This window comes from Cervus elaphus, chromosome 9 (assembly GCF_910594005.1).
Source record: "Cervus elaphus chromosome 9, mCerEla1.1, whole genome shotgun sequence".
NCBI classification, from domain to species: Eukaryota; Metazoa; Chordata; class Mammalia; order Artiodactyla; family Cervidae; genus Cervus; species Cervus elaphus.
The window spans coordinates 108,343,750-108,363,662 of record NC_057823.1 but is presented as its reverse complement, the minus strand read 5'-3'; the positions used below and the strand labels follow the sequence as shown (position 1 = coordinate 108,363,662).

At 37.0% G+C, this 19,913-nt stretch overlaps 1 protein-coding gene and 1 pseudogene across 4 annotated transcripts in view; one reads left to right on the top strand and one right to left on the bottom strand.

Annotated features, from left to right (window-relative positions):
- Positions 1–19,913, top strand: part of TMEM232 (transmembrane protein 232) — a 272,688-nt gene that overhangs the window by 48,413 nt on the left and 204,362 nt on the right. For 3 of the 4 annotated variants that reach the window (XM_043913765.1, XM_043913767.1, XM_043913766.1), the window contains 3 exons: positions 4,997–5,108; positions 13,685–13,790; positions 15,692–15,849. In XM_043913765.1, the coding sequence (XP_043769700.1) occupies positions 4,997–5,108; positions 13,685–13,790; positions 15,692–15,849 (376 nt within the window). The remainder of the gene's footprint in view (positions 1–4,996; positions 5,109–13,684; positions 13,791–15,691; positions 15,850–19,913) is intronic. The other variant, XM_043913768.1, reaches the window with a different exon arrangement.
- On the bottom strand, positions 9,158–13,165 carry LOC122699179 (annotated as a pseudogene).

Here is a 19,913-nt window from a genome sequence, read left to right as displayed (position 1 = left end):
AGAAGTGTATTTATCTGACATATGAACCAATGGGTCTAGGCTGACTGGATAACTCTGCTTTTAGGGTCAATGAGAAACTCGGGACCCTCATTATCTTATAGTTGTATTCATCTTCCTAATCAAAGCCAGTCAGCACCATTTTTGTCTTCTAGTCCACTGGAAGGGGGAAATGGTTAATTCTAGGGAAGGTGGCCTGTCTTTAAGTTAGAGGTGACCTGAAATTTGCATATGTTGTATCTGCTCACCACCTACTGGTTTGGTCCTGTGGCCATACCCAGCTTCCAGAAAGACTGGGAATATAGGTGTTGGCTGGATGGTCATCTGACCAGGAGGAAGCATAGACAGATTTTGAAAAGACAGCTTCCATTCTGTCACATTCCAGTACCTGTCTGCACGTCAAGGTAGCTCAAGTGAATTTCTGCAAAGAAGCTTATTCTGAACATTTAACCCAAAACCATGATTCTTATAACTAATAGTTATCCAGAGCTGATTCTATGCCAGGAACAAGACAATGTGTTCCACTTGAACACTTTTCAAAATTCTACCAGTTTTGTCCTCATTTTCACAGATGGAAAATTATAGCTCACACAGATTAAATGATTAAGCAAAGATTATGTCAACAAGGGGTATTGGAATCATGATCTGTACTTCTGAGCTCCACTCAGAACTGTATCTCCTGAGTGGAGTCCTGAGCATCTCCTTCATGGTGCATCACTTGTGATTTGTCTCAATTCCTTCCTGGACTGTGAGCTCTTGAGGCCAGGCCTGATTCTTCTCTTAGCCCTCATTGTGTCTAGCAAAATATCTTGTATGTGAGAGGCTTTCATTAAATGTTTACTGAACAAATGAATTGTCAGCTTAAAAAAAGTTCTAAATTTACAGATAATGTAAATGAAGAATCGTTTGGATTGGATATGATGCAGTGTGAAGACATCAGTATGTTTCTTTTATGTGAAAATTGGCATGATGACCTTACTCACAACCTGTTCCACAGGACTGTGTCTACACAGTTACAGTCAGTTACATTTGTCTTTGTGAAATCTTTTGATGTTTTGAAGAAATTGGAATGTATGAAACTAAGATCTATTTTCTTTTAAAATGCCCCTATTTATTTTATCAAGTTTTCTTTTGCTTCTTATCATGGGTTGTTCTTATCATTAAATAAACATTCATTTGTTTAACAACCTCTATTTGTAATGGGAAAAGAAATAGTTAAAACAGTTGTATTTATTTCCCATTAAATATTTATTGATATGAGCTGCTGGAGACCAATTAAAGTACTCAGTATCTGTATAGAAAGCTGGGAAGCATTAGCTTTCCATATTTTTAATGATTCATTACAGGCCACAGCCATATTGAAAAATAATTGATAAAACTAAAATTATTTAAAAGTATAATCTAAGCATAGAAATTGAATTGGATATTTTCATCCTGAGGCTTTACTCTGCTTTAGAAATAAAATTACAAAAATGCATTTTCCTCAGAACCTATATATAAGGTGAGATAAATATCTAATTTCAAAAAATATGTCTTTAACTTGTATTTGAAACCCTAGGATGCTGTCCATGTGTGTGTGTGTGTGGTTCTATGGTTGTTGGTAGGGAAATCTGCTCAAATGAAATGGTTTAATTTGAGTTTCCCTATTTTATGATGTTAACCGTGGTTTCACATAGTTATGGATTTCTTCTCTTGTCAGTTACCTGTTTAAGACTTCTGTTTCTATTGCTTGGGAGTTCCTTTTGTATTCTGGTTATATTATGGATATGAGCCCTTTGTCAGTTACATGTCTTGAAACTATGTTCTACCATTTGAAGTTTTGCCTTTTAATTCTCTTATGATGTCTATATAGATATGCTTACAAGTAGAGGTGGTAATCAAATATTTAACTATTGAAAATAGTGTGGAGATTGATAACTCAGAATAGTATGCTGCTACTAAATACCAGGTTTATGTACAAGAATTTTAAGAAATTACAGCATCAGTTATCATGGAAGGAATGGGAATTTGTCAAAAACATTGTTATTTGTTGTGTACATCCATACTACTGCATATTAGGATCAGCTGAACTTGAGTAATGTCTGAAAAATTTAATGAAGAAAGCATGCTACAGTGCTGCTTACATGGTTCTATTTGTTAAAAAGAGTTCACGTAGCTTGGTTGGTTTGTGAGCATTGATCTTGGCTGTTTCTGATGGGTAGAGTTGGAGACAGTATTGTTAGGAGGCCCCCGTGAATGTTCGGTTTGTTACAAATAACATTGTTGCATCAATACTTTAAAAAAAATCTAATTTCTAATGAAATTTAGAAAAATTTAAATGGATAAAGGGACTATCTTATTTTTATTCCCATACCCCTCTGTATAAAGGGGAAGATTAAATCTATTTTGGACTCTTTGTGCAGAGTAGGTACATGTTGATCAAAGACATGTCATCCCAGATGACTGTTGAGAGTTTTCAGCTAACCTGTACCATATCCATCTAAGCACATATTTCCAAGAGCAGGAGAACAGGAGGTCAAGAATGAAGTTATTCATTTCAAATGCCCAATTCCAGCAGACTGTGATTTCTAACGCCTCAGCTCGTCCACTATTTTATTATATGCTCCTTCAGGGCAAGGTTGTTTGTTAGTTTCATCATGTACCCTAGTTCCAAGGTTAGTGCCTGAAACTAGGCACTAGAGATAGTAAATGCTTACTGATTGATGCATACTTTAGGGTGGTAGTTAAAGAGTTTTTCATTTCTTTAATTGTTCTTCAGTGGGTTATCTATTTGGTTCTAGTTTATAGAGCACCATGCTTTTATCTCTGCTTATCCTGTGATTGTGCAACACTGTGATTACTTTTACATGCACCTATCTTCCCAATAGGACTGTGAGTCACTCAGGGGCAAAATCTGATTTTTATTCATGTTCTTTTCTATATCCCACGGAGCAATTAATTCAGTAAAATTATAAATACAATAAGTTGTTGAAAAATGTGTTTTATTCTCTCAAATCAGTGCTTTTAATAGTATGACTCCAACAATTATTTTATCACACAAGCAACTCATTGACTCTACTATCAATTTTGTATTCCTCTGATATCACTTTGATCCCATGCTGTTTTAAACTCTGTGATATGTCATTATAATTACTTTATTCATTCTCTTGCATACAGCCTCAACTTTTCTCACTTCTCTTTGAAATACTTGTCTACTCTCTCTACACTTTACCCGTGGGATGCTTCCCATTCAAAAGATTTTAAATACCTTATGTGTGCTAATGACTCAAAATTCATATATTTAGCCTGAACCTTTCCTCCAAGTTCAGACTCCTACATCTAACTGCTTACTCTGCATCTTTGTTTGTGGTCATCTCAAAACATGTTCATATGACCCAGCAATCCCACACCTGGGCATACACACTGAGGAAACCAGATCTGAAAGAGACACGTGCACCCCAATGTTCATCGCAGCACTGTTTATAATAGCCAGGACATGGAAGCAACCTAGATGCCCATCAGCAGACGAATGGATAAGGAAGCTGTGGTACATATACACCATGGAATATTACTCAGCCATTAAAAAGAATTCATTTGAATTAGTTCTAAAGAGATGGATGAAGCTGGAGCCCATTATACAGAGTGAAGTAAGCCAGAAAGATAAAGACCATTACAGTATACTAACACATATATATGGAATTTAGAAAGATGGTAATGATAACCCTATATGCAAAACAGAAAAAGAGACACAGATGTACAGAACAGACTTTTGGACTCTGTGGGAGAAGGCGAGGGTGGGATGTTTCGAGAGATCAGCATCGAAACATGTATATTACCTAGGGTGAAACAGATCACCAGCCCAGGTTGGATGCATGAGACAAGTGCCTGGGCATGGTGCACTGGGAAGACCCAGAGGAATCAGGTGGAGAGGGAGGTGGGAGAGGGGATCCGGATGGGGAATACATGTAAATCCATGGCTGATTCATGTCAATGTATGACAAAAACCACTACAATATTGTAAAGTAATTAGCCTCCAACTAATAAAAATAAATGGAAAAAAAAGAAAAAAAACATGTTCAGTGCTGAACTTATTCTCTACCCTTGCCCAAATCTGTTCCTCTAGCAACCTTTCCCATCTTGGTAAATAGCAGTTCCATCCTTTCAGTTATTCAATTCAGTCATGACTCCTTTTGCTTTTCCTCTTATGTCTATTTCTCATTGGGCAGTCTGGTTGGAGTTAATGTCAAAACACACCTATTATCTGGACTCTTCCCTTTAATTATTTTCTATAATTCTGATCCAAGCCAAATTGCCTTTCACCTAAGTTTGTGTGTGCTCTTACCCTTGCTACCTGCCCAAACGCCAGCTCTCAGCACAGCATCAGGATGAGCCAGTTAAGATATATGTTGGGTTACGCCACTCCTCTTGTCAAAACCCTACTGTAGCTTCCTGTCTCATCCAGAGTTAATTTGGCTCATTGTCACCTCTCTGACCTTACTACATGCATCTTTTCTCTCCTGCCTACATTTCTTCAGCCATAGTTAGTCTGATTCCACTTTCTTGGAGGAAATAATGTTTTAGCTTAAATTGAACCAGCACTGAAATACGTGAGGAGATAAATCAATTTTCAGCATAATGAAGTGATGCTGGATTTTACCTATAAAGAAGACATATACCAATATGACTCCTGCCAACTATGACACAGGTTTTTCTTTTTCAAGGGGCTAAAATTTCTTTGATATCATGAGAATTATGTTTCTCAACCAAGAGTATGATAAGATTAATCTAGGAGGCGTGGAGGTACATATATATACATGTATATATATGTATATATATGTATATATATAATATGTTACATATATCTACATATATATATTATTTTACTGATTTTTGTATGTGTGAAACTTTCTCATTAAGGTAATTTTTAAGGAAATAGATAACACTTAGTACTGGAAGTTTGATTAATTGAAATTTGGAAGTCATAGCTGTAATTACTGTTTTTTTTCTTTTTTTGGCTTAGGTCACCATTTTCAATCACAAAAGAATTCATCTTGAGATTCAATCAAACAAAAAATCCAAAAGAGGAGGAAAAACTATTGGACATAGCTAGAAAAAACATTATCAAATGTAAGGTAATGACTGTTTGATTACTTAGTATGTGAACTTTCTCTTCCAGTTGGTGGATGATTATATGTTCTAAAATATTGAAAGAAAAAATAAGGATACATATTTCTTTAGTTATAAGTAGACATAGTTAAAAATACTAAATGCAAATTAAAGTTAAAGTTTATGACCAAATTATTCAATGTCAAATGGCTTTGGATGAAAATTACTCATAAAATTTTTGGGGAATACAGCTGTTGACACTAGTCCAAGAGTCCACATCAAAATATCAAAGGCTGATAAGTAAATATTTATTTATGAAAATTCTACATTTTACTGAAAAAATGTTAACAAACACATCTTGTTTTTTTTTTTAAAGGACAGAAAGGCCTTCTAAACATTCGCTATACATGCACAAAGTATTCTGTTCTTTCTCTGTAACAAACCATTCACCTAACCTGTTAAATACATTCTTTAAGGATATATCATTAATTCACAAATTTTCAAACAATATAAAATAAATCTTTGTTTTACCTTTTCTTAATTAGACACCATTTAAGTCTTGACAGAGAAATAATATGCACATGATTTTGCTATAATACTAAATGACTGGTGAAATAAAAACTGCACAAAACAAATGGATAAATCAAGCCATTCTTTTCTGTGGCAGTTATTTCCCAGTATTTTACTCATGGTTGACCATATATTTAAATTTAAAAAAAAATCCATGATAAATGTTGATTAGAAAAAAGAATTCAACATCCATTCATGATTAAAACTCTTACCAAAGTGGGTATGGAGGGAGCATATCTTAACATATTAAAACGCCATTTATGATAATCCACTGGTGGCACAGACAGTAAAGAGTCTCCCTGCAATGTGGGAGACCTGGGTTTGATCCCTGGGTTGGGAAGATTCCCCTGGAGACAGGAACAGCTACCCACTTCAGTGTTCTGGCCTGGAGAATCCCCATGAACAGAGGAGCCTGGCAGGCTACAGTCCATGTGGTTGCAAAGAGTCAGACAGGACTGAGCGACTTTTACTTTTCACTTTCACAGTCAGTGTAATACTCAGTGGTGAAAAACTGAAAGCCTTACTGCTAAATCCTGGAACACAACAAGGCTGTCCACTCTCACCTCTCCTATGTAGCATAGTGTTGGAAGTTCTAGCCATTGCAGTCAGACAAGAAAAGGAAATAAAAGGTATCCAAACTGGAAGAGAAGAGATAATATTGTCATTGTGTGCAGATTACCTGATACTCTATACAGAAAACCTTAAAGCTGCCACACAAAAACTATTAGAATGGATAAATGAATTCAGCAAGGTAGTAGGATACAAGATTAATATATAGAAATCTGTTCCCTTTCTTTACACTAACAAGGAGATATCAGAAAGAGAAAGCAATGGAAAAAAAGCAAAGCCATTTAAAATTGTGTTTAAAAAAAATACCCTAGAAATAAACATGACCTAGGTGATGAAAGACTTGCATGCTGAAAACTATAAAACATTGGTAAAGGAAATTGAAGATGATTCAAAGAAATGGAAAAGTATCCAATGCTTTGGATTAGAAGAATTAGTATTGGTAAACTAGCCATACTACCCAAAGCAATATACAGATACAATGCTGCTGCTGCTGCTGCTAAGTCGCTTCAGTTGTGTCTGACTCTGTGCGACCCCATAGACAGCAGCCCACCAGGCTCCCCCGTCCCTGGGACTCTCCAGGCAAGAACACTGGAGTGGGTTGCCATTTCCTTCTCCAATGCATAAAAGTGAAAGTGAAGTCACTCAGTCGTGTCCGACTCTTAGCGACCCCATGGACTGCAGCATACCAGGCTCCTCCATCCATGGGATTTTCCGGCAAGAGTACTGGAGTGGGGTGCCATTGCCTTCTCCGAGATACAATGCAATCCCTATCAAATTACTCATGATATTTTTCACAGAGTTAGAACTAAATCCTGAACCACAAAAGACCCAGAATTGCCAAAGTAATCCTGAGGAAAAAGAACAAAGCTAGAGGTATAACCCTTGCAGACTTTAGACAATACTACAAAGCTACAGAAATCAAAACAGTGTGTTATTTGCAAAATAGACATATAGATCAGTGGAACAGAAGAGAGAACCCAGAAGTAAATACACATACCTATAGTTAATCTTCGGCAAAGGAGGCAATGATATACAATGGATGGTCTTTTCAGCAAGTGTGTTGGAAATACTGAGCAGCCACATGTTAATTAACAAAGTTAGAACATACCTTCACACCATAAACAAAAGTAAACTCAAAATGACTTAAAGACTTAAATATAAGCCATGAAAGACTTAACTATAAGACATGACACCACAAAACCCGTAGGAGAGAACACAGACAAAACATTCTCTGAAATAAATTGTACCAGTGTTTTCTTAGGTTAGTCTCCCAAGACAATAGACAGAAAAACAAAGATAAGCAAATGAGACCTAATCAAACCTAAAAACTTTTGCACAGCAAAGGCAACCATTCATAAAGTGAAAAGATAACTTACAGACTGGGAGAAAATATTTGCAAGTGATGTAACTGACAAAGGATTAATTTCCAAAATATACGAACAGCTCATGAAGCTCAATATTAAAAAATGAACAAACAAACAAACAAAAAAAAAACCCCAAACAACCCAATAAAAAAATGGGCAGGGATTGAACTAGGCTTTTCTTCAAAGAAGACATACAAATGACCAACAGGCACATGACAAGATGCTCAACATCACTAATTATTAGAGAAATGCAAATCCATACTGTGATGAGGTATCACTTCATGCTGGATGATCTTCATCAAAAAGTCTACAAATGCAGGAAAGAGAGCAGAAGAAAATGAACCCTCCTACACTGTTGGTAGGAATGTAAATTGGTGCAGCCACTGTGAAAAATGGTTTGGAGTTTCCTTAAAAACTTAAAATAGAGTAACCATATGACCCAGCAATTCCACTCCTGGGCATGTATCTGGAAAAGATGAAAAGTCTAATTCAAAAAGATATATGCACCGCAGTGTTCATAGCAGCTCTGTTTACAATAGCCAAAACATGGAAGCAACCGAAGTGTCCATTGACAGATGAATGGATAAAGAAGATGTGATATATTTGTGTGTATATATATGTGTGTGTGTGTGTGTGTGTGTGTATTTATATGCATATACATATACATATATATATTGCTAAGTTGCTTCAGTCATGTCCAACTCTTTGTGACACTGTAGACTGTTGCCCGCCAGGCTCCTCCGTCTAAGGGATTCTCCAGGCAATAAAACTGGAGAGGGTTGCCATGCCCTCCTCCAGGGGATCTTCCATACCCAGGCATTAAACCTCTCTCTTACATCTCCTACATTGGCAGGCAGATTCTTTACCACTAGTGCTATCTGGGAAGCCCCAAACTGTGGTACATCCATACAGTGGAATATCACCAGTGATTTAAAAAAGAGCTAGCAAGCTATCTTCCTCCATGAAGAGTCATGGAGGAAATTTAGACACATATTGCTAGGTGATAGAAGCCAGGCTGAAAGGTTCAATGCTGCCTAATTCCACCAAACAGTGCTTTAGAAAAGGCTCGTGGGGAAAGGCTCATGGTTTTTATGGAAACAGTAAAAGATCATAGGTTGCCAATGCTTGCATCAGAAGAGAGACCTAATGTAAAGTTAATGATAAGGTATCAATATTGGCCCATCAAGTATAGCACATGCACCTTACTAAAACAAGCTCTTAGTAATATGGGAAACTGTCGTTGTGCTGGAATGAGGGGATACATGAGAACTCTGTACTTTCTGTTCAGGTATCTCTGTAAGCATTAAAACTACCCTGCTAATTCCAAAAAATAAACTCACAAACAACAGGTGCTCAACACATTTAGGGGCATTTTGAGTTTGTTTCTTATTTTGATTAAAACTACTTCACCTACTTTCCCCTGCCCACTCCTTTTTTGTCCTGCTTTTCTGTTAATGTTTACCAAAAAGATAAACTATATAAAGAGGAGTAATCCAAGGTGCCTTCCAGAGTAATTCCTTTTTGCATATGAAGGTAAAGTATTCTTCATAGAAAGTGGGAAAATACTTCCTTCACTTATTAATCCAATTAAAAATAATGAGTGCTAAACTAAAATTACCAACCAAAATACCAAAGATGAGCAAGACAAACATCCCCAACTTTTTCCATGAGAAGAAATCCTCTCTGCTCATTCTAAGAGAAAAAGAGTCCTGGGAACACAAAAATCAAACACACTGATGTACTGGAACCAACAATACCAAATGTGTTCCTAATGTCAGGAACATATATTGCAAGTAAAACAGTGATAATATTGAGAACCAGGGTGATTGAAGAATTGTGAATCCTTGAGAATGGAAGATTGGGGAAAAACATCGTTAAAGCTTTCCTTGCAGGGAAGTGGATTAGAGGGACCATCAAAAGCACAGGAAATAGTATGTATAACTTCACGGTCATAAGGACAACATCATGTTGCAAATATTTACTGTAACCTTGTAGTAATTCTGATGCTACATTGTCATAAAAAGTGAGGTACCCAAAGAGTGCAGGTATAAAGTAAGTGAGAAAACTTAAAGGAATCGCTGTACTGGTTACATCCTGCATCCGTTTCTTAGAAGGGCTTTGAAATCCACTGTCATTTTTTACAATTAATTTATTTATTTTAATTGGAGGCTAACTACTTTACAATATTGTGGTGGTTTTTGCCATACATTGACATGAATCCACCATGGATTTACATGTGTTTCCCATCTTGACCCTCCCTCCCACCTCCCTCCCTATCCCATCCCTCTGGGTCATCCCAGTGCACCAGCCCTGAGTGCCCTGTCTCATGCATTGAACCTGGACTGGCGATTTGTTTCACATATGATAATATACATGTTTCAATGCCATTCTCCCAAATCATCCTACCCTCGCCCTCTCCCACAGAGTCCAAAAGACTGTTGTATACATCTCTGTCTCTTTTGCTGTCTTGCATACAGGGTTATCGTTACCATCTTTCTAAAATCCATACATATGTGTTAATATACTGTATTGGTGTTTTTCTTCCTGACTTACTTCACTCAGTATAATAGGCTCTGGTTTCATCCACATCATTAGAACTGATTCAAATGCATTCTTTTTAATAGCTGAGTAATATTCCATTGCATATATGTACCACACTTTTCTTATCCATTTGTCTGCCGATGGGCATCTAGGTTGCTTCCATGTCCAAGCTATTGTAAACAGTGCTGCAATGAACATTGGGGTACACTTCTCTTTCAATTCTGATTTCCTTGGTGTGTATGCCCAGCAGTGGGATTGCTGGGTCATATGGCGGTTCTATTTCCAGTTTTTTAAGGAATCTCCACTCTGTTCTCCATAGTGGCTGTACTAGTCTGCATTCCCACTAACAATGTAAGAGGGTTCCCTTTTCTCCACACCCTTTCCAGAATTCATTGTTTGTAATAACAAACTATATAACAAACGTATAAAAGTATAACAAAAGTAATAACTTTTTGATAGCAGCCATTCTGACCAGCATGAGATGGTACCTTATTGTGGTTTTGATTTGCATTTCTCTGATAATGAATGATGTTGAGCATCTTTTCATGTGTTTGTTAGCCATCTGTATATCTTCTTTGGAGAAATGTCTGTTAGTACTTTGGCCAATTTTTTGATTGGGTCATTTATTTTTATGGAATTGAGCTACAGGAGCCACTTGTATATTTTTGAGATTAATTCTTTGTCAGTTACTTCATTTGCTATTATTTTCTCCCATTCTGGAGGCTGCCTTTTCACCTTGCTTATAGTTTCCTTCATTGTGCAAAAGCTTTTAAGTTTAATTAGGTCCTATTTGTTTATTTTTTCTTTTATTTCCATTACTCTGGGAGGTGGGTCATAGAAGATCCTGCTGTGATTTATGTCAGAGAGTGTTTTGCCTATGTTCTCCTCTAGGAGTTTGATAGTTTCTGGTCTTACATTTAGATCTTTAATCCATTTTGAGTTTATTTTTGTGTATGGTGTTAGAAAGTGTTCTAGTTTCATTCTTTTACAAGTGGTTGACCAGTTTTCCCAGCACCACTGGTTAAAGATGTTGTTTTTTGTCCATTGTATATTCTTGCCTCCTTTGTCGATGATAAGGTGTCCATAGGTTCGTGGATTTATCTCTGGGCTTTCTATTCTGTTCCATTGATCTATATTTCTGTCTTTGTGCCAGTAGTATACTGTCTTGATGACTGTGGCTTTGTAGTAGAGCATGAAGTCAGGCAGGTTGATTCCTCTAGTTCCATTCTTCTTTCTCAATGTTGCTTTGGCTATTCGAGGTTTTTGTATTTCCATACAAATTGTGAAATTCTTTGGTCTAGTTCTGTGAAAAATACCGTTGGTAGCTTGATAGGGATTGCATTGAATTTATAGATTGCTTTGAGTAGTATACTCATTTTTGCTATATTGATTCTTCCTATCCATGAACATGGTATATTTCTCCATCTATTTGTGTTAACTTTGATTTCTTTCATCAGTGTTTTATAATTTTCTATATATATAGGTCTTTTGTTTCTTTAGGTAGATTTATTCCTAAGTATTTTATTCTTTTCATTGCAATGGTGAATGGAATTATTTCCTTAATTTCATTTTCTGTTTTCTCATTGTTAGTGTATAGTAACACAAGGGATTTCTGTGTGTTAATTTTATATCATGCAACTTTACTATATTCATTGATTAACTCTAGTAATTTTCTGGTACAGTCTTTAGGGTTTTCTATGTAGAGGATCATGTCATCTACAAACAGTGAGAGTTTTATTTCTTTTTCTTTTTTTCCTATCTTGATTCCTTTTATTTCTTTTTCTTCTCTGATTGCTGTGGCTAAAACTTCCAAAACTATGTTGAATAGTAGCTGTGAGAGTGGGCACCCTTGTCTTGTTCCTGACTTTAGGGGAAATGCTTTCAATTTTTCACCATTGAGGATAATGTTTGGGTTTATCATATATGGCTTTTTCTTATGTTGAGGTATGTTCTTTCTATGTCTGCTTTCTGGAGTTTGTTTTTTTTTTTTTTTTTTTTTTTTTAATCATAAATGGATTTGAATTTTGTCAAAGGCTTTCTCTGCATCTAGTGAAATAACCATATGGTTTTTATCTTTCAATTTGTTAATGTGGTATATTACATTGATTGATTTGCAAATATTGAAGAATCCTTGCATCCCTGGGATAAAGCCCACTTGGTCATGATGTATGATCTTTTTAATAAGTTGTTGGATTCTGTTTGCTAGAATTTTGTTAAGGATTTTTACATCTATGTTCATCAGCGATATTGGCCTGTAGTTTTCTTTTTTGGTGGCATTGAAGTTCACAGTTTATGGGCAGGATTGACGTGTGCAGAGGAATGAAAAAGTTGTGGTTGGTATGGCATAAGCATTCTCTTTGGAGAAATGAAAGTGCTTTGGTTTACAATCATCTATAGTATTTGAAATCTGGACGTACTGTTCTGTATAATTCAATGTTAAGGGACATGAGGTGGAGCATTTTTTATTACCACAAGAGCAAAGGTCAACATAAAGAAAAACGACAAACTCCTTGTGCAGCCAAGAAGGCCTGTTTTAGGAGGAAGTGCAAGAGGGAACACCATGCCAACACAAATGATCATCGGTGTGTCTCCATGAAGATACCAAGACCCACCATAGTCTCCAGATAAAAATTCTGAAATAGCACCAGGAAGCTGTTTTAATGATTAAAAGAGAAGATGACATAGCTCCAAAATGTTCTGAATTACTGTGGTGCTTGCCACCACCACCTTTTCAGGTAGTCCAAATGCAAAGAGTCCAGGATCTTTGTAAGATGTCACCATGGTCTGAATACACAAACTAATCAGGAGATGAACTGAGTGAGAAGCCGGGAGAGTGACTGTCAGCAGCAAGAAACTAAATGCAAGGATACCAGAGTGAGCCAGAACAAGAGCCAAGCCAGGGGCGCCACTTCCCGTGATGGCATGGTCACATTAAACACTGAGAGGCCATATGGAGCACCAGGGGACCTCTGCGTGTGAACTCCATTGCTTTGATTATGAGTATTTCTCAGCCATAAAAAGGAATGAAGTAATACCATTTTCAGCAGTATAGGAGGACCTGGAGATTATCACCTAAGTCATGCAGAGAAAGACAAATATCTTACAATAACATTTATGTGTGGAATCTTAAAAAATATATACAAATTAACTCTGTTACAAAACAGAGTCAGACACACAGACATAGAAAACAAATTTGAGATTATCAAAGGGAAAAGTGGTGTGGAGAGATAAAGAGTATGGGATTCGCAGATACATGTTACCATACATAAAATAGATGAGCAACAAGGACTTACTGAAGAGTGAAGGAAACTTTACTCAACATCCTATTATAACCTGTAATAGAAAAGAGTCTGAAAAAATATAGAGAGATGTATATATGTGTAACTGAGCCATTTGGCTGCATATCTGAAAGTAAAACAATATTGTAAGTCATCTATACAAAAAAAATAAATGATAGAGGATGAATAAATTAGTAAATGTAGACAATGAAAATAAACCTATACTAAAATTTAAAAGCCGTGCATTTTTGTTTGCTTCTTTTATCTTCCCAATAACAGAGAAAACTGGGTCTCAGGACCTTAGGGATGGGGAGGCATGTGCACCTTCCTGCTGCATGGACCGAAGTGGTGTACCTGGCTCAGTGCAGAGGAGAAATCCAGGATGGTATGTCCGCTGACCTAGCTCTTCTCAGTCACTCTAAGTGGTATGGATTAGCAGTGAAGGTATAATTTGGTAGCTGTAATATTTAGAAACTGTGCAGGAACCAAGGAAGATTTGCTTTTCTTGTATTGAAATATCTGACAGTGTTTCATTATGAAAGTTCCTTTTGTAATTTTGAATTTATGAATTTGGCTGCTCAACTTTTTAATTATGAAATTGTTTTAAAAACTCTTGCTCAGCAGAGTGGTTATTGCTTTTTTTCTAAAATTAGTAACTAATTAAAAAGTAATATAAAATGTCATTTAGTGATTTTCAATTACAACAGGCATTATACTTTAGAGAAACTTGTTTTGGCATTTTACAACTCTTACTCATAAAACATTAACCAAATGGCCATTTCTTTCGTCACTTGTTTTAAACAGCCATTTTATTCATTACCTTTTCATTTATCACTTCTTATTTCCGTGTCGCCTTTTAAACCCCCCTCCAACCAATCTAAAAGAGAAATTAAGAAACATTATTTTTCAGGAAATAAAGTTCCTTCTATCATTAACCTAAATTTTATGTGTATGCCTTTTAAAGTGAGTTTAGAATGGTATCCAGATGAGGTCAGGGAATATTTCCCCATGTGAATTGGGGTTTGTATCTGGGAGCTTTCAAGCAGCAGGGAGAATAAGAATGATTCTGTGTCTAACTTGCCTGTATGGCCCTTCATCACAGTGCTGTCCACAGCCTGGCCCTGTTAAATATTTTAAATGATCCTGAGGTCAGCAGTGTTGGCTCACCAGCAACCACTGGCTCTTCCTCGTCACTTAACCTTGGCTTTGTCCGTAACAGTTGCTCAAAACCTTTGCACGGGGACATTCTTGGAGAGATTGTGAGTTTGGTTCAAGATCCCCATAATAAAGAAAATATTTCAATGAAGCGAGTCACATGAAGCTCTTTGTTTCATGGTGCTTGTAAGAGCTATATTTATACTGTATTACAGTCTATCAGCTGTGCAATAGCTTGTCTGAAAAATGCACATACCTTAATTAAAAAATAATGCTTTTGGAAAAGTGGCACTTGCTAGATGTTGGATTACTAAAAACCTTCAAATTTTTTTTAAAAATGAAAAAACCCTGCAATATCTGCAAAGCACAATAAATAAAATGAAGTATGCCTGTAATGATGTGAAGTGCAGTTTTCTGTAGGGCCTTAACTTTACATTCTTCATCTTTCAGCTCCATTGGCCTTATTCCCTCTGCTTTTCTGTTTATAGTACTTCTGTTGACACTTCTTTTGTCATCCAGTTCTGTCCGATTTCCCCACTATTATATAATGATGCTGGCGGTAAAGAACCTGCCTGCCAACGCAGGAGAGGTAGGAGATGCGAGTTTGATCCCTGGATCAAGAAGATCCCCTGGAGGAGGACATGGCAGCCCACTCCAGTGTTCTGGCCTGGAAAGTCCCGTGGGCAGAGGAGCCTGGTGGGCAGCGGTCCATGGGGTTGCAAACAACGGACAGGGCTAACTGACTGAACACAGCACACACACGCATATGTGCCCTGATCTATTTTTGTTGGCTGGAAGAGCTGGAACACCTTCCTAGGGCGTTTCTCTCTCTTTCCTCATCTCTCTCCCACCCTCCCCCTCCTCTGTAGTCTCAAGGGGGCGACCTGATTGCCTTTTCTGATCTAGCCTTGAAAGTCACACAGCGTCATTGAATGTCCCTTAGTATTGGTTGAAGCAGTCACAAGGCCTGCTCAGGTTCAAAGAGAAGGGGCATAGACCTCACCTCTTGATGGGAGGGATGTCCAAGACAGTGAATATTTTAAAGCCACAGTGTGGTTTTGGTGACTTAATTGTAGCATGTAGAAAAACAGCAAGATTTATAAATTATGTTTCTACTTGTTAATATTTCAGAAGCTTTAAATATGCTCTATGCTTCCCTGGACCATGCTTCCTTTGATTGCGATCATCTGCCTGCCTTATTTTTTGTTGCGGAATCAGTTTTGTACAGACTCTGCTGTGATGCATTCCGAAAGGCATACTTATACTCAATTGAAATCCAGCTGGCAAAGGTACGTTTTAAGGTGATTCTAATGTGTTTTAATTGCTACATGCACTATGTCTGGTCACATGATACCTGCTTCAGGATCTAAACAGGCCATTTGGTTTTATTACAGAATATTCTCTTGTTTGGTAGTTTATTTTAATCTCTAAATGTGGATACTACATTATTACTTGATATGCAAATGGAGATAGTTGGAGAAAATACAGTTTTGCCAACTATGTAAGAAAATTACATTTAATTAAGAATCAAGTTTGTACTTATTTCTGAGTGTATATAGCTTTCTCCTATCTATTTTAAGGATTGCTGAATGCCAGTTTTCCATTTAAAAATGCTGACTGATATACTCTTAAATTGTTGCCCGATTTGAGAAGATGGATCGTTATCTCAGTATTCTATGTCATTTTAGAACCATAAGATGGAAACTATATTCATGTAGCTCATGTTTCATAAGGTCCTGGAGGACAGAACATTCTACTTCCTGTGATGATCACGTTGCCTGCTGAAAGATTTATTATTAGTCAAAGAAATTTAGCTTAACTGTTGGTTTTATTGCAAGGAAAAATCAGAACAATAATTTCTTTACGAATAAAGAAAATATATCTGTATGTATATATTTTAGTTGACATATATGTATATACATATAATTTGAAATTAAGCACGGTATTATTTGCAAAAAATATATTTTCCCTTCTTTAATTTTGATTATGAAATTTTGATTATGTTAGAAAGTGGGCATGAAGATATTCATGAGTCATCCAGGGCATTTTGGAAGACACTGTATTTCAGACCTTATAAATTAAGTCTAGATCCTCTGTGATATGTTTGGGGGTAAAAGATTTATGGACATCAGACAAGAAACAGAACACATAATAGAAATTGAACATGCAAAGAACTGAGGCCTTGCATAGAACAGCTGGGGGCAAATAGAAAAGTAAAATTACAAAGTCCTTTTCTTCTTTCTTTATTTCCCAAACTCTTCATTATAAGGATATTTAGGAGCTTCTATTTACATGATTATTTTGGGATTTCAAAATATAATGTATGTGTTACTTGTATAAAAAGGGTTAGCACTCAGGCTAGTTCATGACGGAAAGAGAGTGGAGTGGAAAAACATAGATCGTGTGTCACTTTTTTCTCCTTTCCTTCTCATCCTCTTTGGTGACCTTTTCCCATTTCTTGCCTTTTATATTTCTGCTAGCAATAAAAATGGCTATAAAATAAAGTTTTAGTCATTGTGTATATTGCTTATAACTTACATATACCATGGATTCATATAATTTTAAAAGATTCCTATATCCTCTCATCTGAGTGGTTAGATTATTTGCATTGCACAATAATTGGTGCTTTAGATGTATTAGACAAAGTAACTTGTTTAATCTTCACAATAATCCTAAAAGGTAGGTGCTATTATTGTCCACCATTCCACAGACTAGGCAAAGAGACTCTAAATTGATTACCCAAGATCTCAGCAGAGAAGATTTTGAAACCCAGGATCCCATGGACTCTCAGCCATGATTCTACTCATTTACTTTGGCTCCCAGATTTACTAGGGCTTCCCTGGTGGCTCAGCTGGTAAAGAATCTGCCTGCAATGTGGGAGACCTGTGTTCTACCCCTGGCTTGGGAAGATCCCCTGGAGAAGGGAATGGCAACCCACCTCAGTATTCCTGCCTGGAGAATTCCATGGACAGAGGAACCTGGCGGGCTACAGTCCATGGGGTCCCAAAGAGTCAGACATGACTGAGCAACTAAAGCTACCTACCTATCACATTTACTGATTTGAATGCTTACTTTTTATTGTTCTGGATAGTATGGATTAGCTAGTAGAAATCAGCATACTTTATAAGTGCCTTTTATTTCAGGCAAGAAGCCATTTCAGTTATCCACCTTTTATTTGCAGGAATTTCATTATATATCTACTAGTCAGTTGGATGCTTCCTTTTTTATTTTTTTCTTGTTGACAGAACTGTATATTTATGAGTATTGCCATGGAGGCATTGCTCACCTTCATACATAGCATTTTGTTTCGCTTCTGACAAAGAAATATATAGCTCAGGCTTGGGAAAAGACAGAAATACCTGATTTCTAATGTTACTTATTTTCACATTTTGTGCATATTCTTCCCTCATCTGAGTGTAGAATCTTAACTACTAAAGTCTACTTATTAAAGTACCTTTAGTTTAATATATATGCAAGCTATATACGAGTATATAAGCCATATATAAACTATAGTTTAATGTACTTTTTTAAAGATAATTGTTATTTATCTATCTATTTTTGGGTACGTTGGTTCTGGACTTCTTTGTGGCTCAGACGGTAAAGAGTCTGCCTGCCAATTCAGGAGACACAGGTTCAATCCCTGGGTTGGGAAGATCCTCTGGAGTAGGGAATGGAAGCCAGCTCTAGTGTTCTTGTCTGGAGAATCCATGAACAGAGGAGGCTGGCAGGGGCTACAGCCCATGGAGTTGCAAGGAGTCGACACAGCTGAGCAACTAACCCTTCCGCCTTGGCGCTGGGTCTTCAGCGCTGCGCGGACTTTCTCTAGCTGTGCCGAGTGGAGGCTGCTGTCTAGCTGGGGTGTGCGGGCTTCTCATCGTGGTGGCTGCTCTCGTTGCAGAGCGTGAGCTCTCAGGCGCGTTGGCCTCAGTACTTGTGGCATGCGGGCTCAGTAGTTGCAGTACCTGGGCTGAGTTGCCCCCGTAGCACACAGAATCTTCTCAGGCCAGGGATTGAATCCATGTCTCCTGCACTGGCAAGTGGGTTCTTAACCACTGGCCACCAGGAACGTCCAGTTTAAATGTTTCAGATAGGAACATGAACAGAGTTCTTCAAGCTTCTATAAAGAACATGAAACACATAACCAAGTATTAAAATGTAATTCATAATAAATATTATTCACCATTTCTCTTTCACAATAAGCTAACAGTCAGAGAAATGAAGATAAGGGATGAAAAGAGAAGGAAAGGGGGTTAAAGAGTAAAGGAAGAAGAGATGGGCAGACAGAAAGAGAAATTGACAGGTGGAAATTTACTCTAGGAGGCAAAGCTTAAGTTGTCAAGCTGCAGAGAGAGTGTGTACACCAATGAAACATGAGGACAAATGTACAGAGAGTTCAGAATTCTTCAGAGATAAAGAAACGGCAGGTTTTTCAATAAAAGCCTAGCTTTTCAGAATATTGCAGGTGAAAGCTTTTAAAAACCATTTTCCAAGTATAGTTATATAAAGTTTTGCTTTGAGATCAGGGGAAACTCATGATCAAATTGCTATATAATACAGCAGTTATGCAAACTCATATGTTTGTTAATCACATATTTTTCTCTTTTGACCCATGTTAAATTTTTAAAGTATTGTTTTCAGTATCCTTCTCTGGTCCCTTCAAAATCTCAGATTATTCTTCTTCTGGTGAATTTATTATTTCTGACTTTAATATTCTCACCTAGACTATTGCAGTATTCTTTTGAATGGCCTGTTGATTTCCACTTCCTTCGTATCTAACTTCAGTCTTTTGGAGAAGCTTAGTACTATATCAGAGTGGTTTATATGAAGAGATCCCTTGGCATGACATAAATATTTTATTTATTTATGAACATGTACAGTAAATCGTGCATGTTTATAAGTTATGGATATATTTATAAACATTCATGGTGCATTCTCAAAATTTATTTTAATGATTGAAATTTTTGATAAAAATATTTGGAAATCACTGCTGTCAAAAATCCCATGGATGATGGAGCCTGGTATGCTGCAGTCCATGGGGTCGCTGAGACTCGGACAGGACTGAGCGATTTCCCTTTCACTTTTCACTTTCACTCATTGGAGAAGGAAATGGCAACCCACTCCAGTGTTGTTGCCTGGAGAATCCCAGGGACAGGGGAGCCTGGTGGGCTGCCGTCTGTGGGGTCGCACAGAGTCGGACATGACTGAAGTGACTTAGCAGCAGCAGCTGTAATTGAAAGTTTATGTGTTTTGATGCAATACACACAGTCCTGGGTTCAAAACCCAATGATGCTACTCATTTGCTTAATAATCTTGTGTGAAGCACTGAGACTTGTTAGAATCATCTTTTGAGTTT